Source organism: Macaca fascicularis, chromosome 3 (genome assembly GCF_037993035.2).
Source record: "Macaca fascicularis isolate 582-1 chromosome 3, T2T-MFA8v1.1".
In the NCBI taxonomy this organism is placed as follows: domain Eukaryota; kingdom Metazoa; phylum Chordata; class Mammalia; order Primates; family Cercopithecidae; genus Macaca; species Macaca fascicularis.
The window spans coordinates 137,908,816-137,933,825 of record NC_088377.1 but is presented as its reverse complement, the minus strand read 5'-3'; the positions used below and the strand labels follow the sequence as shown (position 1 = coordinate 137,933,825).

Here is a 25,010-nt window from a genome sequence, read left to right as displayed (position 1 = left end):
CATATTGGCCAGGCTGAGGCTGGTCTTGAACTCCTGACCTCAAGTGATCTGTCAGCCTCAGCCTCCCAAAGTGCTGGAATTACAGGCCACTGTGCCCAGCACGACTCTATTTCTTGATTAAATCAATGACATTATTGCATTTATTGTGTCACTATTCAGTAATTCCCTTTCTAATTACTTATCCCCTTACTAAAACTGTACCATTCATAATATTAATTATCATTTTAAAACTGTTCTTCTTTTACAAATGTAATTCTGATTTTGCACTAACCTGATTTGCCTTATATCCAATCTTTCTCTGAGTGCTCATGATACTCCCTAAACATTCTACCAGCACCTAAATAATGGCACTTTTCAAGTTATTTTGGGAAAGTGAGAGTGAGAAAAGAAAAGTGAGAGCAGTATGAAAGAGAGAGAGAGAGAGAGAGAGAGAGAGGAAGAGCAGACTCTCAGAGGAAACTATTAACTACTCCCCAAGGTTTAATAATTCAATCTATTCTGAGAACACCCTCTCCTAGCTCCAGACTCAATCTTTCAAATAACCATAAGTGAAAATGAAAAAATTAAAACAGAAATACTGGACATCTGTTAGATTCTTACAAAAACCTACCCCGCTTCCATAGCTCTCTCTTGCTGGTAAGAACTTTGTATTTCTTCCCAATCAGCAAGAAATAAAGTTAGAATTGTTTTTTAATTCCCTTTCATCTTTGACATCAGACAAAATGCTAAGTTACAGAAACTCTCCTGCTGAGCAGCTTCTCACTTGAGTTCAACACTTCCTTTTCTTGACTATTGCAACAACCGTGTTAAATACCTTCACGATCTCTCATAAAGATCATGTAATAGCCTCCTTAAATTTCTCTCTGCTTTTCATCTCTCCCTGCTTGAATCAATCTTAAATATTATGAATGTCTTGTCAATCAAATACTCTGTTCAAAACTCCTTCATGGTCTCCGTGCTGTCTTTACAATAACACAGAGTGCCAATGTCTAGTAGTAAAATCTTCCACCAACTTATCCCAGTTTTATCTCCTGCTGTTCTCTAACCAACATAAATTTCTGCAAACCGATTCCATACATCACTGCCTCTTCGCTACTTAATCAAAGTATTCTCCTTGACTAAATGATTTGTAACTTTTCATTCCCTCATGTAAAATTGCATCAAGACTTTAAATGGTGTTTTGGGGATAAATCTCATACTGCTTTTATTATTGGATGGTCACCAGTTCCTCTTGTGACATGTATGTATATATATAATTTTTTCAAAATATATTATATCTGATATTTTGATAATTATGGGGGATAGTATTTCAATCATATAAGCATTAAACTATTGGAATTTGATTGAAATAATATTCAATCATATTTAAAGATTCTAACATGACTCAAATATTTCAATCATATTTAATATTTAGATAATTATGTGAGATGAAGTTATTCACTATCATGCATATGAAGTTAAAGTACACCAAGTTCCAGTTCTGCTACTGATAATGCATCTTATATTGGACAAATCTTTCAAAGAAAATGATGATAAACTATATATTTGTGTGTATATATATATATATGATTTATTTTTTAAAACGTCTAAAAGGCACTGGAGATCAATTAAGAGTAGACAAAGACTAGAGAGATTTTTCACTTGAGGAAATCCCTTAATTCATGTGGAAATGAATGGCTAGAACTCAAGCAGAAAAGTGAGTGGTGAAATCTAGAAGCTATGGTATGTATCCTTGTAAATTATCTTCAACATCGCTGTCCAACATCTGAACTGTATGTGCAAGTAAATAAAAGGCAGTGGCTGCAAAGCTGAAAAAGGTGGCTACTGCCCATTGCAAATTTACATGGGCTAATACACCTTTCAAGTAAACTACGCTCTGTATGGTACATCCAATGGGGTGAGCTTAGTAGTGTACTGGAGATATCAGGAGAAAGAGTACATGAATTTGAATATAAATCAGTAGAATTTTTCCAATCTGAAAACTAGAGGAAAAAAGGTTGAATAAAAATGAACTGTGTGTCTTAGATCAATGCCTAGAAGTCTAACAAATATATATGTATTTTTTCTTTTTCTGTTATTTATATACAAGTATATATATGCATATATATATTTCATATATATATATACACACACATGTATATGTGTGCGTGTGTGTGTGTGTGTGTATATATATATATCCTGAAGGAAAGGAGTGGGTAAATGAAGGAGAAATATTATTTGAAGAAATAATGATCAAAATTTACCAAATTAGATGGAAAGAACAACGTTAGGTATCCAAGAATCTTAGTATCCTAAGAAATACAGACACCGATCCCTCCCACTCCTTCACACATAAAGTCACACTATTGAAATTGTTGAAAAGCAATGATAAAGACAAAATCTGAAAAGATAAAAGCAATTTTAAAAGGGAAACATCAATGGGAATAAAGCTTTACTTTATATTAGAAAGAAATTAGAAGACAAAGTAGTTTTGAGATACTGAAAGGAGAAAACAAAACAAAACCAAAAAGCAACTTTTAACCCAGAATTCTATAAGAAGGAAAATCCTTTAAAAATACATGTGAAACAAAAGCATTTTAAAATAAATGAAACTGAATTTGTGTCTAGCAGATTTGCACGACAAGAGGTATATATTCTGTGTCTACACATACACACGTATATACTTATGTATACTTTGTTGTATACATCTATATATTCTGACCTTACAGTGGCATGATTCACCTTCCATATCCCTAAAATTCTTCTATTATATCATCTGCATTGTTTCTTTAAAATGATTCAGTAAATACACCGTGATGTATTTTAGATGTTACTTAATTTAATCTACAACTAGGGGTGGCTAGTTAACATTTAAAATACGCTAATGATAGAATCTGCCTATACAGATAGTTAACAGCTGAAGTAGTTAAATCACGGGCACTCTCTAGGGGCAGCTGTTAAGCACTTCAAATACTTTGAATTATATTTGCACTTGAGTGTTAACTAGTATAAGGAATATCAGAAATAATATTTTAGTGGTGAAACGGTGTTGTTTGTATGTGGTGGCTTAAAATATTAATATTTTATGGCCACTGCTGCACTTTCATAAATGGAATATAAGAATCATGAGTCTAGCTGCTTAACAACAGAATACCTAGAACTCTATTTTATCTGTGCCTTGTCTTAGTGTAGGACTCTGCCTTCCAATGTAGATGAAAAGTAACAGATTCTACATGAGTATATTGTTTCATATGCTTCAGGGTAAAATTGCGATATACAGTGCTTCAAAATGTACCTAAAATTAATGAGAGTTGAGATTCACTCAGCTTACAGGAATAGGTTATATGACTGATCTTTGAGCCTGCTTGCTAGTAAGTATTATATGAGTGGCAGGATTCAGTTGGGATTTGCTTTTATTATGCAGTATCACCTAGTGGCAAAGTCTTAGCGGAAGAGATTTGTAACTGGCACCAAGTAATATTTACCTTAACTCAGTTTGAAATATTCCCTCCTCCTGCATTCCCTACCTCATCTGACCATAAGAAAATAATTACAGAATCAAAAAGTCTTTGCATGCCCCCTGTAAAATATTATATTTTATTTATGTAAATTATATATATACACACACATACACACACACCTATATACATATTCCAGTTTGGTGGTTAAATCAATGAAAATATTAATATAAAACAATAGAGAACACAGTTTGATGTTAAGAGATGTTCTTAAGTGGGCGAATTAAGCAAATAAAATTATTCAGTGAATTGAGTACATAGCGAATTAATTGGTTCACAGATTTTGTACCTGACAAGAATTTTGAAGGCCCAGAAAGATAATTTATCTGTCTCAAGCAAACTGATACAGTATATCACAAATGCTTTCATCTTTCTTGGGAAGAAATGCTGCAGTCTTTCTTTGAGAACAAGGTTGTTTTAAGCATTATTTTTATTGATAGCAATGAATGAAACATCTTACCTCCAAATGATACCCAACTCTGATGAAGGCACAAACTGGATCAAAAGCTCCAGTACCACAAGTCAGAAGGTGTGTCCTGTTATAGTGATGCAAAACCCGAACATAATTTGCACATTCACTCTAAAGCAGGAAAAAAAAGGAAGGAATCTATCAGTATAATAAACATGTTTAGTCCTTTTTGATTTTTGTTTTTCCTAGCCCTAGAAAGCTCATGTTTTACCATCAATCTCTGTTGGGCGAAGGAGGCAAGAGGGGTAGAAGAAAAGAGGACAAGAACTTGGAGAAGAAAGTGGGGTTACTGAAACACATTTTGGTTAGCAGTGATGTGTAAATTACATTTCATAATGAGAGTGTATCATTTTTCATGTATTCTAGTTTACAATTGAGGAATGAAAAAAGCACTATTCAGAAATTTCTTCAAGTGTAAAAATTCTCATGGCAATATGTTCCACTAAGTAATTAAGCTGTTCCCAACACTGTTGGTTTTTTAAGTACAGTATAAACAATGAATCAGCATAAAGTCATTAAAACCAAAAATTAGAAAAAACATAGTTATTCATATGGAAATATGCAGTTTTTTTTTGTTTTTGTTTTTTGTTTTTTTTTTTTTTCCCAAGACAGGGTCTCACTCTGTTGCCCAGGCTGGAATGTAGTGGTGCAATTTTGGCTCACTGCAGCCTCGCCTTCCCAGGCTCAAGTGATCCTCCCACCTCAGCCTCCAGAGTAGCTGCAACTACTGGAGGAAGTTGCATGTGCCACCAGGCCCAGCTAATCTTTTTGTATCTTTTGTAGAGATGGGGTTTCCTCATGTTGCCCAGGCTAGTCTCAAACACCTGGGCTCCAGCGATCTACCTGCCTTAGCCTCTCAAAATATGCAGTATTTAGGACAAACAGAATTTTAATGTTTTGGAAAGTAAGTCCTACATTCTCACACTCACAAATTTACATAAAGCACTTTCAGAGAGAATTGTTAAGTAAATACGGAAAACTAACCAATAAAACCAACATTTTGTTGTAGGACTATGATAAGATTACTATATTACTGTAGGAAATAGTAGTAGACTGGGAATCAGCAAACTTTTTCTGTAAAGGGCCAGAATGTAAATGTATTTAGTTTGATGAGCTATCTGGTCTCTGTTGCAACTATTCATCTTTGCAGCTATAGCATGAAAGCAGCCATAAACAATACAAAACTAAATATGTGGGGCTGTGTTCCGATAAAACTTTATTTACAAAAATAGGCAACAAGCCACCTTTGGCCTAGACGCTTTAGTTTGTCAACATTGGTATTCAACTGTGAGCTTCTTGAGGACAGAATCTATTTTACACATCTCGGCATTTCCCAGTTAATTGAGCACAGCACCTAATACATAACACATGTTAATAACATTTTAATATATCCATCAGTAAGTGAATTTAATGATCAGTATACTGAATTAAAGAAACATTTACAATTGCTTCAAAATCAACTTGGCTAAATTAATTTTAGTAAGCATTCTTTTGACAAATTAGGTGTTGCTATTTCATTAAAAATAAATTATGAAATGAATACTAAACTCTTTTAGTGCCCAGTATTACTTGAAATCAATACACGTAATGATCAATTAATGTCATGTTTTATAAGGACCTGTTGCAATTTCAGCACTTTAAAGTTTATCCTATAACAGTGTTAGGAGAAAAGGCCAGCGGAATCACTTGGCAAGAACGAGGAGTGCACTATTGAATTGATTATCTAGAGCACACAGGTATATTTATTTCTTCAAATTTGCAATCACATGATATTTTATTCTTCAGGTGACCCATATATTTGGTAGAATCTGATCATTCAGGAATGATGAAAATATCTGTTGTTTGTTTCCATAAGCACCTGCATTTCCTCTCTTGACACACCGTCACATCTGACAGGGAGCCTATTAGACCACATTTTGGCTCAGCTGAGCTTAGATTGACATGGCCTAAGAATATGTTCAATTAGTCAGCATCATGCGGTGGGCTAAGGCAACAGGAATGTGCTGACTCACTCCTTGGCTGTGACCCAGCTGCTACAGAGAATGAGGAGTTAGTATAATGTGTGTTAGTCATTTATATAGTTTTTTTTTTTTTTTTTCCTTACTGAAAAAAAGGATAAGTTCACTTTCAGAGGCAGATGTCCAGGCCTTCCTCCAGGGTTCATTTGTGTCACGAAATCAGCTAGACACTGCTTGTATGTGAAAGTCCTATCACTGACGTCTTAGTGTGTTAGGGACTGTGTCGGCGGGCTGACGCACAGCCTTTTGCCACTCACACTCAGCAGGGAAACTATAGAGAAAGAGAATATTGCTTCTTAAAGTAGAAGAGACCCTAAAAATATTTAGGAATAGGTAAAATGTGTTTATTGCCTCTTTCAAACTTTTTGTTGACTTTTTTTTCTTCATTCTTTTCTAATTTACTAAACAATGTAAAGTGAAATCTCACAAAGAATGTGCTTAACTGTTCCTACAAAAAAAAAAAAATTACCTGCAATTATTTTTCTGCCAAATACATGGGAAATAAGCATTAGTATAAGGAATTTATAAACCCAAGTTGATTAAGATATTAAAAAACAAAATAAAAACCAAGATCTCAATGGCATCTCTGCTTCCTTTAACTCTACATTGAAATTAATTTTACATAATTATGTCTTATATGCCTATACATTTTTTTTCTTCATGAACCAAATTGCACACATGCTTTTATAAGAGCAAATAAAAATTCAGTGATTCAGTTCTTTGTGGTTAACTAGGGATATAATTGATGATTTGTTTAATTTCAATGAATAATACTTACCGCATCTTTTCCCTTCATTATGCATTCTTCCATTTTTAGAGCTGTACTAGGCCAGTGTATCTAAAATAAAAGATAATGTACTATTATGATAACTACATATAAAAATAAACCACACTGAAAACCATTTCACTTTCTTCTATAGTTCAAGACATTTCCATTTTTTTCTATTTTCTGATAAGACACAATGGGGCTTTGTGTTATTCACATAATTATCTGCATAATTAAGAAACTTATCTCTGGGCTTTTACTTTATGATAAATCCTTTTTTAAAAAAAAATTATATTTGAAAGTTCACCTCAAGTCTTGGCCTTTCAGAGGACAGCCATGCCTTAACCAGCCCTTTCCCATATTAAACCTAACTGCTCCTCCAACTCAGGCACATCCTGCAGTTTCTTGTGTTTTTACTACTTAACATAGAACCTGCTGTGTGGTGGGCTCTCCGTAACGTTTGCTGCATACAATGATTAAAGGATGAATGACTCTTTAATGCTGACTTATAATGTATCACCCAGTAATACACCATATTGTCTCTTTGATTATTTATTTATTATTTATTTCTTTATTTATTTTTTGAAATGGAGTCTGGCTGTGTCACCCAGGCTGGAGTGCAGTGACGTGATCTTGGCTCATTGCAACCTCCGCCTCCTGGGTTCAAGCAATTCTCCTGCCTCAGCCTACTGAGTAGCTGGGACTACAGGCGCCTGCCACCACACCTGGCTAATTTTTTGTATTTTTAGTAGAGATGGGGTTTCACAGTGTTAGCTAGGATGGTCTTGATCTCCTGGCCTCATGATCTGCCCACCTTAGCCTCCCAGAGTGATTATTTTTTAAAAACATTGTTTAACTCTACCAATTTCCAACTGGATTTCCAAAAGTTTTCATTGCATTTTAAGTTTATTTTGTCTTCCTTTATACATTCCTTAAAACTTATGTTTTAAGTTTGTTGGTTTATTCTCTGATAAGGAGAATATATCAAACTTTTCTTTTTCACCTGCAATAGTACCTAGCACTTTCCTGAGACCACAAGCAGAAATCAGTATAACTATACTTGTTAACTGGTTCCACAAATTTCTAATTGCAACACTTAATTTATTTTTCAAAGAGATTTTTTTTCTTTATCACTTTCTTTTTTTTCTCAGACTCCTTTTTGTCCTCTTTTTGCTTAATCTATAGAATAATTGTACTATGTGCCAGGCACTGTGTTAAGAACTTTATTTTTTTTTCCTTCTTTTGCTTTATCAATTTATGTGCAGAGGTTTGAGTTTGTTATATTACTTAATTCATGATTCCTTTTCACCAACACTCTTAAAGAGTTCCTCTTTTATTTTAGTTAATTATTTATTTCCTTATTCCCACTCCATGTTTTATTTCCATCCCCCCAGGAAGCAACTATTGTATCCTGTTACCAGGTACCTTATTTGTTTGTATATATTCTTATAAAGTGTATACTACTGCTTTTTGTGCATATATTTCTAATTTATGTAAATAGTATTGAAGTTAAATCTTATCTCTTTCTTATCTTTTTCACTAAGAACTGGGTTTTTGAGGTCCCTCAATAGTCCTATGCACACATATAGTCTGCTGTTTCTGAGTGTTTTGTAATGTTAAGGTGTGGTTCCCCCACATTTTCTTATCAACTCTCCAAACGATGGATACCCAGATTGCTTCCAAGTCTCTATGACATCAAATAAATTGTTACCTTTTTGTACATGCCCTTTTTGGATCTGTGTAAGAAAATCGTTGGTATATATACATGAGATAAGAATTACTGGGTCTCAGGGCAAGTAAGTATTGCATCTGTGAATGTAGTACCAGACCGCTCTCCAGAATGGCTACATTTCTATACAGGCAATCCATGCCCCTATACCCTCACTTAGCATTATCAAGTTTTCCAATTTTTGTGCCAATTGCTTTAAATACAATATCTAATTTAATCCTTACCACAGCTTTATCAAAGAGATGCTATTATTTTGGGAGTTTCTTTAAAAAATTCTTATTATCTGTGCAAACCCACATTGCAATAAATCTATGGGTGGAAACAAAGGAATGTGATCCATATGAGTAACTGCAGCAACTGGTCAGTTCCCAAATGCTTTTGTGGCTCAAGAGCTTAAGTCTCCACTTAACATTGTTTATCCCCACATTTGCTGGATCAATCGCTCCCTCACCAGAATGAAAACGCTCAGTCCACCTCCTTTCTTAAGTTCCCTGGGCGTTTCAAGGGAGCACCATCTCATGCGACCATATCAATTTCATGGGCTCAGCTGGTCAGGTGATTTATCTTGGAGAGATGTTGGTTCTCACCAAAATACTCTACAGTTTTTACTTAATTGCCTCCATAGAAGTCAGATGATATGGTTAGGCTATGTGTCCCCACCCAAATCTCATCTTGAATGGTAATTCCCATAATCCCCACTTTCCAAGGGAGAAATCAGGTGGAGGTAATTGAATCATGGAGGCAGTTTCCTCCATGCTGTTCTCGTGATACTGAGTGAGTTCTCACAAGATCTGATAGTTTCATAGGGGTCTTTTCCCTCTTAGCTCGGTACTTCTTCTTCCTGCTACCTTGTGAAGAAGGTGCTTCGCTTCCCCTTCACCTTCCAGCATGATTGGAAGTTTCCTGAGGCCTCCCTGGCCATGCTGAACTGTGAGTCAATTAAACCTCTTTCCTTTAAAAATTAGCTAATCTCGGTAGTTCTTTATAGCAGTATGAAAATGGACTAATACCCCAGGCTACCTAAGAATTTGATGAAGGAGTCAAAATAACACAGCCAAGTAGCATGGGCCTCTCAAGACATCATTAACATTTTTACAAACAACCTCTTTCTCCTCAGGATGCTTAAGAATCCTCAGAGACCTTGGTTGAGAAAGATTCAGGTACAGCCTTTTCCAGTCCAGTGTCAATGTTTACTGTTGTTAGACTGTATTGGTAGGCCTATGACAGCAAGACAGACTCTTCTGTCTACAGCAGTTTGTTTGTTCCCTTAAAGTCTCTATTATCTTCTGCCTCCCCTTCCTCTATCCATCACCATCCCAGTTTATGCTCTGTCAGCCTGGAAAGACATTCTGATTATCGAACAAAATATTAGACGTTGCTGATTGGTGGTATTTTTTTATTTAGTGGCAAATTGTAATTATTTTTAGGTTAGGAGCCAACATTTAAAAATTTAAAAATCTTGCATAAAAATCCCTATTTCCGATTTCCCTAGAAAAATATGATGAAATGCAACACTAGGCAAGCATTTCTGTGTGGCAACTTTCCTCCGGAGTTGAAATGGAACAGATATTTTGATTTGTTTCAGACTTTTCTTTTACATGAATGATTCCTACAGGCATTTTAGTTTCCAAAATCTCACGTTTGTTTGAATCCTAAATATCTTCAAGATTCAGCTTTTTTGGGACAGGTGCAGTGGCTCATACCTGTAATCCCAGCACTTTGGGAGGCCGAGGCAGGTGGATCACCTGAGGTCAGGAGTTTGAGACCAGCCTGACCAACATGGTGAAATCCTGTCTCTATAAAAAACACAAAACTAGCAAGGCACAGTGGTGTGCACCTGTAGTCCCAGCTGCTCCAGAGGCTGAGGCAGGAGAATTGCTTGAACCCGGGGGACAAAGTTTGCAGTGAGCCAAGATCCCGCCACTACACTCCAGCCTGGGTGACAGAGTGAGACTCCATCTCAATCAAAAAAAAAAAGAAGGAAAAATAAATAAGACTTACGCTTTTTCTTTTTCTTAAAGCCATGCCTCGTAAAATATCAGGTAAGGCATGTATATCCCACAAGTGAAAGAGGCGTGTCACTTAACTTATACATTATGTAGCCAAATCCAGCTCCTGATACCTGAGTAATATTGGGAATTTATCAAAGTGGTGATAATAGCATTTTATAGTGATAAATGCTATCTGATTTAATTTATTATCATAGAAACAAGCACTCTATGGTTTGAATTATAGGTATAAAATATTACTTTTATGTTCTTATTCATTGGTGCAATGAGCCCCAAGCAGTATTTTACTAACAATATTCAGCATGAGGTGTTCTTTAATTTTCATAGTGCAGTGTATAAACTTTTAAAGGAAAACACAATTTTGGCATATAAACTTTAAGTGAAAACACAGTTTTGTTTTTGATGTTGCAGCACAAGAAAAGATAAACACAGAAAGAATGGTGATATAAAATAAAACCAAACCTAAAGCAAAAAGCACACACATAAAATCCTAGAATAGATGTTGATGTTGGCAATAAATCCATCAGTGGGTCATGTATGATTTAGGAAAGATATCAGTCAATATCCGGTTCAAGTGCAGCTTTGCATACACCTGAGTGGAGTCACTGACCCCACTATAGGGTGAATTCTAGAAGTGAGGCTGCAGAGTTTATAAACTTGACCTGATCTATTATTTTGGAAAACCATTCTTGAACTCAGGGATAGATTTTAATAAATAACCTCTAAGACCCATTCTAATTTGAGATTCAAATTGATTTGGGAATTATGATTTTATTGTGGAAGTATAAATTATTCAAATAGATATGCTAGAACATATGCATGTATATATAGACTATGTTTACAAATATATGTATTTTATCATATATAATAAAATATAAATTCATTTAGGATCATCTATCAGGAAAGATTTTCATTACTAATTCCCTTATCAATATAACTAGATTAGATAATACCTCTTCCATAATCCAGAATAATGCATTATGTTTATAGCATAACTTATGAGATACAGGCTCTGCTTCTTTTTACAATAGTACCATCCCTTCTTACTCATTTTTCATTATTATGTAAAATGAAGACTTCTTTAAACTTTAGTTTTATCGCATATTGCTCTGTATTCCCCTAAATAATGGCTTCAAAATGACAATTTCCAGTTAAACACACTGTTTAGGGGTTAATTCTCCACAGCATTTTTATACATCTTTTGACAGCTTTTATTCCAGAATATCTTTTCAAATAGCCTGAAAAGAGAGAAATAGAATCTCCCTCCAGGGCAAATGAAAGATTTGTTTCCTGACCGGGATGGTAAAGATTATATCTTCCTCTAGACAAAGTTCAGACAGTTTTGCTAACAGCCACCTTATAAGATTGGGAGTTTCCTAAGCTAGGGGTCCCTGAGATGTGACACATATCCACTGAGTGCAGTGTCTACCTAGGCTGCCACGCATCACCCCCTGCAGGACTTGAGGGGCAAGGACACTGATGGAAACAAGAAGCTCTTGCTGCCTGCTGTGCCATGAGTAATAGAGTCTTTTGTCTCTGACCCAAGAGTCTAATGTTTTCTGACAACATCTATGAAACTGTGACAGGCTAACCTGTCTTGAGAGCAAGATAAAATCTCAGACCCTTCACAGTTTTTGTCACAAAGATATTATGTGATGGTGAAGACAATAATGGCTTTTCTAGGATTGCCAGAACATGCATTGTTCCTAGCAGCAAAACTAATAATGGCAATTGCTGTAAGAATAACAAAACTATTCTTTTAGGCACATTTCCCAGAGTTTCACAACAAAATCTTTGCTGATGTTTTTTCAACAGATAGTATTTCTTGCTCCTTTAATCCCTCATAGTGTTCTTATTTTCTCTATCTAGGACAACAATTATGTATACTTAATTTTAGCTCTCTTATTAGACTATAAATTACAGAGGGCAAGGCAGTGACTTATTTCTGTCTCACTACCAGTGCCTATCTGGCACAATGTCTTAAGCACAGTCTCTGCTTTTCAACGTCTGTTGATTGGCTTGTATCAGTCAATATGCCTTTTATCACATTCTTGGTAAAGTCAATCTGTCAAAGGAGATTACACTGAAGTTTGAGAGATCAGGTTTGTTGGCATGAAAATGCTGTAACATGTTAAATAAATAAAACAAGTAAAAATTTCCAGTTTAATCAGGAAGGAAATACCACAGGATGTTAGCAATAACCTAGGCTCTTAAAGACTCATAGGATTTCTGAGGAAAGGTAGACGGATGTCGAACAGATCACTCTGAGTAGATGGAAGAGAGACAGAAGATAAGTATGAACACTCTCTAAAGTTCAACACATGGGGACTCTCCAAAGGAGTAGCAGAAATATAGGTTTACTAAAGTTTTATTGTTGTTGTTTTGGTTTGTTTGGTATTTTTAAATAGTTTAATAGGCTCAGAACTGCATAAAACGTTAACTCAGGTGACAATATATGGCAAAGAAAGACCTCACTGGAAATGGAAAGTTATTTTTTAAAACCATCACATAAAAACATTCTGCCAAGCTAGTGAGGGAAATGATTTTCTTCATTTGTCTTGGCAGTCAGGATGCCTTTTGGTTCTGCTCCAGAGTTTAGCATCAACAAAAACCCATAAAATTAGGCTATTTGTTCTGCACAAAACATTTTTAAAGGCCGTTAAACAACAGCGTGTAATGTGATTTCCAAAATCTCTGTACCAAAAAAGATACAAAAAGCAAAAGGTTAAATACACATCATTTCATCACAATACCCCTACAATATAATTTAATCATTCCACTGCACATTAACAAGCCATTTACTATTCTTGCATATCTCAATGGAGAAAAATAAAATAAAGTATAAATTAAATTACAAGGTAATTTTTTTTCTGGACTCCCTATTGAGTCACATAATTATACCAGAATTAAGGATCTAACAGCTTATTGTTACAAGATGTTATGACACTCAGAGATTTAGGAGAGCACAAACAAACTAATGAATATGAAATAATTTTTTAACTGTAAAAATTAGATTATCTTTTTATTTAAAAATAGTAAATAAAACAATCCAGTTAATACAAGTCTATCTTCATAGAATATGTTTTAAGTGACTAAGCCTATATAATTTTATCTTATATTCTCTTCCTATTTCTATTATTCTAATGAAAAGTGTTTGCCTATATTTGGGGTTTTCTTTCTGTATTTACATCTGCGTACTGCACCAGTGTCCATCAATGTACATCTTAATTATAGATCTTATAAATATTATTAAAAACAAGAAAATATATTTTGAATATAACACATTAAAATAATCTTAATGGTTTATACATGACAATCTTTAACCTGACACACATTATCTGTCATCATGTTTATGCCTTTATACTTAATTATAATGACTGTCATTATTCAAGTAGTTAATATGCCAGAATTATAATACTTTGAACTACGGACAAAATTTGTACTTTAAAAAGCTTATTCTCCTAAGCATTTGAACTAGAAAAATATCATAACTACACACAAACATTTGTAGCCTGATGTATGGTCTTTTGTATGGATAAAATTTATTCAATTGGTATCATTAATGTGAAATGCCATCTGAAATTTATGTGCAAATTGTACATAAATGCCTTTCTACTCAATACAAAATTAAATTCTAAAATACAATAAATTTTTTTCACCTTTGATACAATGAAGTTGAATAAATGAGAAAGATATGAATATTTTTATAAACAGAATTATCTAACAGAACAATAATATGTATAGATATCCAAATTAAGTAGTGTAATTTTGACTTTTCTTTTTTTTTTTTCCTGAGACAGAGTTTTGCTCTTGTTGCCCAGGCTGGAGTGCAATGGCACGATCTCAGCTCACCACAACCTCCACCTCCCAGGTTCAAGTGATTCTCCTGCCTCAGCCTCCCAAGTAGCTGGGATTACAGGCATGCGCCACCATGCCCGGCTAATTTTTTTGTATTTTAAGTAGAGACAGGGTTTCTCCATGTTGGTCGGGCTAGTCTTGAACTCCTGACTTCAGGTGATCTGCCCACCTTGGTCTACGAAAGTGCTGGAATTACAGGCATGAGCCACCACACTGGGCCCAGTTTTAGCTTTAAATTATAGTAGTGAGAATAATTTTAGAAAAACAAGCTGAAATTTAGAAAGATAAAAACTATAGATCAGAGTTTCTAAAACTGAAAGTTTATTACCAAATATGAAATATTCTATGAGTTCTGCCAAAATATGGCTTAAATATATAAACATATTCATTTTTTATTTTTTCATGAGATAGAAAAAAAGAAAATAAAATTTTATACATTAAACAAGTATTCATATCTTCCAGAGAATAATTTTGATTTATTTTTTAGGAAGTCTTAGTAATTCTCAAATGTGTACAGATTGCAAGGGGATATTCAGACAGAACATAGACAGGATAATCTGTTACCTGTGATTGAATACTGGAGTCTCCTGGGGCTCTCAACCCTTACTATAAGTAAACAAAGGGTGTACAGTTACATATAATACCAGTCAGTGTTTTCTTCTCTACTACTCTCACCAGCAACTAATTGTTATACTAGTTCATAACCATTACTAGGGTAAAATGCAGGCATGCAAAGGGAATAAGAGCTTAGGAGAAAGAAACACCTCATAACAGAGGCGGAACTAGCAAAACTAATGGCACACTGAAGACCAATATGGAAGTTGATCTCAAAGCAATAACCTGGTTCTCAGTGATGGCTTCTAGTACAGATGTACCTGGTTTTAAATTCTAACTGCCACTTACTGGCTTCATGACTCTACTCTCATTTTCCATCCATTTATTCATCATGCTGCTGTCAAAGTAATCACTAAACTACAATTCTAACTATTTTATGCCCATATTGAGACTCCTGCATTGCCAGTGACTCCTGCATTGCCTAGAAGATTCCGTTTCAATAGCATTGCAGTCAGTATTCTTCATGAACTAGTCTGTGGTTTCCATCCTTAACTCTTACTGCATACCCTTTTCCCACCCACATGCCCCCAATCCATCTATTTACTTCAGCCCAAAAACATTAGTCATTATTCTACACTCCTCTGAAATTTCTGTCCTTCCTACTCCTACTTTCTACGTTCTCACTCCCAGTCAAAATTCTATTATTCAAAGTCCAATTGAAATTATATCTCCTCCAGGAACCACTACTAAAATACTTTCTTAGCATTTTATTTGAACCTTTATTGTCTATTCAAATTGTGCCACATATGGCACATGTATATCTATCTATCTTGTCTATTATATTATAAATATTTTAGGGTAGGCACTGTTTTATTCATTTTTTGCATATTTCATGTCCCCATATACATTTCTAGAACTTAGTTAAATAACACCTAAAAATACATAATACTTTTATCCCTCACTTTCTATGGTAGCACATTAGAATCATCTAGCTTCAATAATAACAATGAAAACAGCAAATATTAAGGTGGTGCTTACTATGTTCCAGGCACTGTTCTAGGCACTTAATAACTCACCTAATCTTCTCACAAAAGCTAAGAGAAATATACTATGGCTATCTGTTCTTACAGTTAAGAGAACTGAGAAACAGAGCTGTGGACTAACTTGCCCGGAATCACTCATCTAATAAGAGGTAGTGTTCAGATGGGAGCCCTAACAATATGGCTATAGAATCTGTGTTCTTTGCTGTTACACCCTGGTTTCTGCTCTCTTCAAAAAGTCCTCTAATATAATTGAATTAAAATAATTTAAAATAAAATAAAAACTAAAATTAACATGTTGGCTTTAATTGTTAAACACAAACAATAAGGAAACACAAACAAATATACTAGATCTAGTGCTTCTTTTTGGTAAATATAAATAAAAATGATGAATATGAATAACTAAAAAAACTTTTCTCATAGAAAAGAGAAAGCGGCAGAGAAATGCTTTCAACAATTTTAGGTGCAATGTGGAAAACCTTACCATGCGTAATATCCAGAGGAATTTTATTTTTGGTTAACACTAATTTTAGCTGACTAAACAATATTATCACAACCACTATTTCAAAATACCATTACAGGCTGGGTGCAGTGGCTCACACCTATAATCCTAGCACTTTAAGAGCCCTAGGCAGGTGGATTACCTCAGGTCAGGAGTTCGAGACCAGCCTGGCCAACATGGTGAACTGTTTCCACCAAAAATATAAAACAAAATTAGCTGGGTGTAGTGGCACATACTTGTAATCCCAACTACTTGGGGACTGAGGCAAGAGAATCGATTGAACCCTAGAGGCGGAGGATGCAGTGAGCTGAGATCATGCCACTGCACTCCAGCCTGAGTGACAGAGTGAGACTCTGTCTAAAATAAATAAATAAAATGCTAGTACATTGTATTAAAATGTTTTAAAGTCACAGGGAATGTTTTTTTCCATACTTTTTTTTTTTCAAATAATTGTTTGAATTACAGATAACAGAATAGTTGTGTAAATAGTGGGTTGACTGTAACAAAATACCAAGATATTTTGTAGTTATTACTTTTGTTTTTGGAATTCCCTAAATGTATTTTTGATATAGCTAAAATATTCAATTACCATGAATTGCTTTTTTAGCTATTTAAAACTTAACAATTTTACTTAATCTATTTAAATCTTCTTAGACTTAGGTTCAATTAAATTATACCAGCAACTGAAGTTTAAATAACTATGCATTATGTAGAAATAAAATGTAATTCTGCTGAATGAAAGCTCCTAACCAGAAAATCTAGTCATAACATAATAAAATGTCGTTATCTCTTCTGGTCGCATCTTGAAATTACAAGAGTTATAAATAAATTGCAGGGAATGGGTATGAGAAGAAACATATACATTTATTTTCAAATTATCTATTAATAGATTGGATGTTCTTCCTCAATACAGAACTATAATTTAACAATTGAGTAGCAAGTGAAAGAAAACTTAATGAGGACTCTTTAATAAAAAAAGAAAAAAAAAAGAAAGGCAATTTAAACATGAATAGCCATGAATGCCAAGTTAGAGCCCTATCCCAATTTAGAGACTTTGAAGCTTATAAACACTTTGTTTTTTTTTTTAAAGAAACAAATGCAGATGTGGGTTGAATCTACGGTCAATCAAGTGAAAAAAGTCTACGAGGATGTTCTGTTTTTCCCTTTCCAAGTATTCTATCCATACAAGGTCCTGATATTGTCACATTATGATCAGAAAGTCTCAGATGCTTTAATTTTTTACTTAGATAATAGTTTTCTTTACTTCAGCCAAAGGCCTTTTTGCACTAAAGGACACTAGAGAAAGAAAAATAAATAAATAATAAATACAAACAACAACAAAAACACATTTTTTTCAATTTCTTAGAATGTTAAATGAGAATTTGATTGAAACCAGAATTCTCATCTAAGAAGTCTTACATTATCTGGGGATTTTAGAGAGTTTTAGATAGAGTAAAATGCAAAAGCTATTCTCTTTGAGGAGGTGGGAGATGCTCACATTAGATAATGCAAATGGAGTTATGAAATTGGAAGTTTTAGAGTGAAGAGTACGCTTTAGCATCAGCACTGAGTTTTGCAGTTTGTAGTGAGGGTTTAGGGTCTTTAATGAATGTTACATAGGTACAACAGAGCAGAAATTCATTGGGAAAGAGTATTATCGCATGGTCTGGGAAATGCAGTGAGTTAAATAATTTAGAAAGCAAAGCCATTATCTAAAAACACTAATACAGTACAATAAGTTTATTAAATTACAGATTCTTATCTATTTCAAAATTGTATGGAAAAATTATCCTTATAAGTGTGCATATTCATATAAGTTCTGGTTATTATTTAGAAAATAATTATTTAGTACCACATATAGGACCGGTATTTCCAGGACCAGCAAGGATGCTTAATATCCCAGCGTTTCACAATCCTCATGCACATTACAATCACCTGGGAGAGTTTCAGAAAGTACCACTATTTAGTCCTCACATCAGTTTAGAGGTAGAGCCAAGACACAAATATTATTTACACAATCCTCAGGTGTTTATTAACGTGCAGCCAAGGTTGCAATTACTGCCACACTGTGAAACAGGATTCTTACCCTGTTTGCCAGAGCATAAGTGGGTAGGTGGTGGATAGGTGGCTTGGGATATAAGGGTAAGTAGCAGGCAGACAAAATTAACCTAAATGAAATTCAGCAATAACTAGTCTGAAAGTGGTTGTGATAATAAGCACAATAAAATTTGCGAGAGGCCGGGTGCGGTAGCTCACGTCTATAATCCCAGCACTTTGGGAGGCCGAAGCGGATGGATCATGTGGTCAGGAGATCGAGACCATCCTGGCTAACACAGTGAAACCCCCTCTCTACTAAAAATACAAAAAATTAGCCTGGCGTGGTGGTGGGCGTCTGTAGTCCCAGCTACTCGGGAGAGGTTGAGGCAGGAGAATGGCCTGAACTCGGGAGGCGGAGCTTGCAGTGAGCTGAGATGGTGCCACTGCACTCCAGCCTGGGCGACAGAGTGAGACTCCGTCTCAAAAAAAAAAAAAAAAAAAAAAATACAAGAAAGCAGACAGTGAAGAGAACAGATTTGTTGATGGAAGATGTTAGGATTAGCAACAGACACACTTTCATTCTTTCATTACATCTTGAAAGATGAACATAACACAGTGCCTACTCTTAAGGATCCATCTTGCAAGTAAACTGACAGCTGAACAGCCAAAGCTAATACAATATGGGAATCAAAATCAGACCTTAGAATAAGGAAGGGCAAGGAGAACCTTCTCCAAATCTAAGGTAAAAGAGAAAGAAAATAGATTTTAAAAAATTGGATATGTTTGAAGGTTATTCCAGGAAAGGGGAGCTGTAAGAATACAGAGGTATGAAAAAGAGCAAATAGAAATGGTCTGACTAGCAATGTGTTATTGGTGGACAAGTGGAGATTAGGCTAAGAAGGTAGATGAGAGTAAATCATGAAGAACTATATTTGCTCAGCCGATAAATTTATATTTATATTTATATAAATTTATGTAAATTATATAAATATAATTTATATATTTATATCTATATCAAAAAATTAGAATGCTTTCTAAAGTGAAAATTACAGAGCAGGAGTTGTTAACTGGGACCTGAAAAAAGAATTCAGGGAACGCGCCACCTCAGAAATCAGAAAAAAAAAAAGTCATTATACATTAGCCTTTAAGTTCTAACTGCAATTTAGCATTTCTGTCAGATATCATATAAATGTAGAAAGCAAACTATAGTAGTATTAGCAGTATCTGTGGTTTCATTACCAAGAGAAAATACATTTCAATGCTACTTTAGAGTTGCTGCAATTATCTCAAAATATCATTAACACTCATCATTAATTGGAAATGCGGGTGCTTATAAGTAAGACCTGTGCTAGGTTTTATTACTAAATATGTTAATAAAGAAGGTACATGTCATCATATCATAAATTGCTATTTTAATGTCATAATAGTTGTATTTAAAAATATAGTTTTGCTAACTTGATTTTAATATTTTGCTTCGTAATTCTACATATTTACTTTACACATTTGAGGGTCCTTAGGTTTTGCCAGACTGCCAAATGAATCCATGTCTCACAAGGAAATTAAGCACCCCTATACAAACTACATTTGTTGTTGATTTTGTAGAAAGAAAAAGAAGAAATAATACTGTAGAAAAGACAGAAAATAACCAGCCCTTAAGAAAGGTCAACAAGCTGGAACCCAGAGCATGGGTTTAAGGAGTGACATTTCATAAAAGGAGGGAGTACTGCCAATATAACAAGGAAGGGGGTGGAAAACATCATGCGGAAACAGTAGATTTGGTGATGGGAGGGTGAGGATCAACACGTTCAATGGTTTCTATTTTGTAAATGAAGTTAAAATTGAAGGTTATTTATCTTCCCTGAAGAGATCATCAGGACTAATCCATCATGACATACCCCCATTGAGCATAGTCACCATGGGAAGTATTGACCTGACCCACTTCCAGGTCAACAATGAATACTTGGACTCATACATCACATAGCTCTGTACCACCCCCAATCTGACCCCACCTTTCTGAGGCCTCAAACCCTTCTGTGAAGTCCTTTGGAATGTCATTGACAAAATCCCTGTGACTTCAGTCTTTCTCCCTCCATGTTCCTTTACCTTCTTGCTCTGGTTAAAATCAGCTTGTCCCCTGAGAATACTGTTTCTCTACCAGATATGGTGGTAGCTTTTTTACTCTAAACCCACATATGAGGAAAATATTTTCACTGACCACTCTCCCCTTCTCCTCACTAATTTTTTCCCCTCTAAATTCACCTACTCAATAAAGGTTTAAAATAATAAAACCCTAGCTGCTTTAAAGTTCATGTGGTCACAACCATACCACCTGCTACCTTCCTGCTTGTAGTCATCTACCATCATCCATTGCTACTTTCTCCTCATTAATTGAATATTTTTTCAACTAGCTTACTATCCTTCTCTTCACAAAGATGATTCATCAACCACCGCACTTGCAAATCAATGCCTGTCCATCTGTTTCAATGACCTGGTCCTTCAAATCAGCCTGAGGCACATGCTCTGATGTTACTTCACCAGCTCTGCAGTGTAACTAGTCAGAACTGGTCATTGAGCCTTGAAATATGGATAGTGGGAATTTAATTTTGCTATATTCTTAAATATCACCTCCCTAGAAAACATTTTTTTGACCACCCTACTCTCCTCACCAACCTCTACTGTCTTACTTCCACTAAGTTGTTTTATTTTCTTTATAGCATGTATCATACCTGGAGTTATATTATAATATTATTTCATTTTTTCCAGTGTATTTCCTAATTTTATATGCAATGTATTCTGACATAATTCTAGGGTTATTAAAGTTATGATCAAATAAAGCTAAAAATACTTTAAAATAATATTATAGTTGCTAAAATAGAGAAGTATTGGTGCAGAGATAAATAAATGAATCAAGGGAAGAGTGTTGAGGAATGTGGGAGTCATACAGAACAACAGAGTAGGTGTGAGAGAGTGTGTGAGTTCATTGGGAATTCATGCACTGATGGAACTTTGTATAACCACATTGGAAAGCTATTTGGCACTATCTTGACATTAACATATTCTATCATTGGCAAGTCTACTCCTGAATATATATGCCCTGGATCCTTTCCCATATGCATGTATCAGGAGAAGTTTGCTAAAATGATCATAGTAGCATTGATAAAATGAAATATAGGAAACCACCCAAATGTCCTTTGACATGGAATGGATAAATAAGTTGTGTTATATTCATATGATGGAACATATTACACAAAATACAGAGTAAATAATAAGATCTTATACATACTGCTGTGTGCCAAGTACTCTTGGTACTTTACATAAATTAATTCATAATTAATTTTTATCTTCAAAGAGGAATAATATTTATCCTTTTACAAATAAAGAAATAGGTACACAAAGGGATTTAGGAACTTGTCCAATATTATACATGCATAGCCAGGACTTAAACACCAAAATCCCCATTGAGTGCTCCCAATTCACTGTTCTACTTCTACAGCAAATAAGGCATGGGTACAGGTGACATAATTAAATATAAGAAATAACATTAAATAAAAGAAAACAAAACAAAAGGCAATCCCAGAAGAATGCAACACACCATTGTATATGATTTTTACATAGCTCAAAAGTAGTGACACTAAATAATATACTGTGTAGGAAAACAGTATATAGAGAATATATACTGTATGGGAAAATATATAATAAAATGATTTCTAAAAATGAAAACGAGAAAGGGTAGTGGGTAGTAATTGCTCCTGGGCGGCAGGTTGGATGTGGGGAGAAACAGGGAGAAGACGAAGGTAGCCGTCCCTGCAATGGGATTGGTGATATTTTCATTCAGATGTTGGCAGCTGGGTTCACAAGTATTTACTTTATTATATTTTCTAATGAATGTATGTTATGTATATCCCTTTCTGTATGAAATATTATGTTTTAAAAGATATTAAAGAAATAAACAAAAAGTGAGAAAGTGAAAAAATAAAAGGCTTTGGCTACATTTTCAAGGTGTTTGATTTGAAGGAAAGAAGGAAAGATGTATCACTGAGTAGATCTGTGGTTAACGGGGGACATGTGTGTGTGTCTTTTTTTTTTTTTTTTTAAGAGAGTGTCTCACTATGCTGCCCAGGCTGATCTTAAACTCCTGGGCTCAAGCAGTCCTCCTGCCTCAGCCTTCAGAGTAGCTGGGACTACAGGCATGCATCATATACGTATCTTCATTTGGAGGGTCTGAGTCTTGTAGATAGGTAGGCTAAATTAAATGTGGAGACTTTTCCTGATTATCATGACTGTGGGGAGGGTGCTACTGGCATTTTGTGGGTACAAGCCAGCTAAATATCCTGCAATTAACATGGCACTCCCATCCTTAACTATGAATTATCCAAGATGTCAGCAGTACCAAGGTTGAGAAGCTCAGAGATAGAGAAAGCAAAGCGGGAGAGATTTAAAAAATATAGTTTATCAGGAAAACAATTGAGAGAGTAAGGTCCAGACAAGATAGGAGGAGAGCTGGGCCCTAAAGCAGACACATTACATTTTTAGAGCCTGGTGAGCACCGAAGAACTGACCGTTTTCTTAAGCTCACTCTTTTAAGCAGAATGTCATAAAGTAGACCTCACTCCTACTCCGCTGCTACTAAAAACAGCCTCAGAGGGCATACTGAGAGTTTTATCGCTGATCATTCTGAAGAAACAGAAAGAACAAATACAAAATAAGAAATGCAGGTGGGGCCGATGTTACGTCAGAGCTAATGAAGCATAACAAGCCTCAGGACTCCTTCCTGGCACCTGCCCAGACTGTAGACCTGAAAGGAGCCTTTGCAATTTTGAAAATTTTTAAGTTTGAGTTAATTATAGTACTTAAAATCACCCCCCTGCAGTTGTATACATTTTGGGCTCCGCAAAATAAGGATTTACCCTGGAGTTTGGGGTACTCAAATAGGTTTTATAGCTACTTTCCTTGACATCCTGGCTAGATGGCACCCTGAAGCTCAATGACCACATACCACTCTATTTAGTTCCCTAAGATGCAGTTCATAGAGCCTCATCACCCTCCGGGTCTCCTACCCTTATATAGTTTTCACAGGTCATTTCCTCCATGAAAGCCCAGCTTCCTAGTATTAAAGTGCTGAGGGTATAATTAGGCCAAAACAATACATAAGAGTGAGTAGGCGATTCAATTTCCTCTGCTCTGAAGGGGATTCACATTACAATGAGAAGCTGCTATCTCTTGGTCTTATGGTCCACATAGGAAACAACCGCTCAGGAAAATTGTCATTAAATTTTGTGCACATGAGTCACCTATTTGTTATAAATGTAGATTCCAGGGAACCACTCCATGATAGTCACATAATATTTTGGTCCAAGGAAGATAATTTAAGAACTACTTCCTCAATGCAAAGGTTGTTAATTTTCTGAGATGACAAATCTTTTATAGGTTCTTCTAATATTCACATATTAATTTTAATATAGGGATCGATCTATGACAGCCTTATTTATGATCCCTAGGTTAGATACTCCTTCACAGAAAATCAGAGTAAGTAGATTATATCAGAGAGAGAGAGAAGAAAAAGAAAGAGATAGTGGCAGAGGCAGTTAGGATTAAAGTTGGAAAGAGATCAACCAAGAAGTGAGAGAAAAACCCATTGAATTTGACAGGCAGGAGGTCGTGTGTGTGTGTGTGTGTGTGTGTGTGTGTGTGTGTGTGTGTGTGTGTGTATTTATATTTTTTATATATGGAGAGAGAGGAAGAGTGAAAGAGAGCAATTGGTATACATATGTTTGAAGTCAAAAGAGAACTACGGAGAAAATAAAGACATTAGAAAGGAAAGATAGGGTGAAATGCAATATTTGCTTCTACTTTAACCTGAATCACTAAAACGATAGAAAAAGGATTAAAAAGATATAATCCAAAAAGGACAAATAAAACTGGAGTGTAGATGCCAAAGAAATATCAGCAACATTTTAAAAACTCTAAAACATATGGGCAAGTGTTGGCACTTTGCACGCTAGGAAAAGCGGAAATCTAACTGCCTGCAAGGTGACAGGAGCCAATATGCAAGCTGATTCATAAAAAAGACTCCAGAAATTCTCAGAAATTAGAAGCCTAGAGTGAGAAGAGGGGTGGGTGTGGATGATGTCAGGAGAAGTGTTTCAAAGTATGCATAATAAGCAGTAACGCCAGACGATAAAGGGGGAACAATCTGACTTAGAGGAGTCCCAGAAGAAAGTCAAGAGGAGAATGAAGAGAAGAAAAGATGTAACAGAAATAATGAGCATTCTCTAGAGCCAAAGGTCATGGGGTCCCTGGTAGAAAGGTCCATTGTGTCTCAGTGCAACGGGTGTAAAAAGAGAGATGCAAGAGAAATAGGAGAAGCTTTTAAAACACAGAGATTAAAGAAGGGATTCTAAATGCATGCATGAGAGACAGGTTACATCCAAAACTTTGAAATTAGAAAGAATCAGACTTCTCAGCAGCGATACTAGAAGTTTAGAAACAACGGATTGATATCCTCAAAATTCTGAAGCAAGTGATTTTCA

At 35.1% G+C, this 25,010-nt stretch overlaps 1 protein-coding gene across 3 annotated transcripts in view; it reads right to left on the bottom strand.

Moving 5' to 3' along the window:
* SEMA3E (semaphorin 3E) overlaps positions 1–25,010 on the bottom strand; it is a 296,986-nt gene that overhangs the window by 94,342 nt on the left and 177,634 nt on the right. For all 3 annotated transcript variants that reach the window (XM_045388676.3, XM_065542400.2, XM_074036601.1), the window contains 2 exons: positions 6,763–6,822; positions 3,958–4,077 (listed from right to left, as the gene is read on the bottom strand). In XM_045388676.3, the coding sequence (XP_045244611.2) occupies positions 3,958–4,077; positions 6,763–6,822 (180 nt within the window). The remainder of the gene's footprint in view (positions 1–3,957; positions 4,078–6,762; positions 6,823–25,010) is intronic.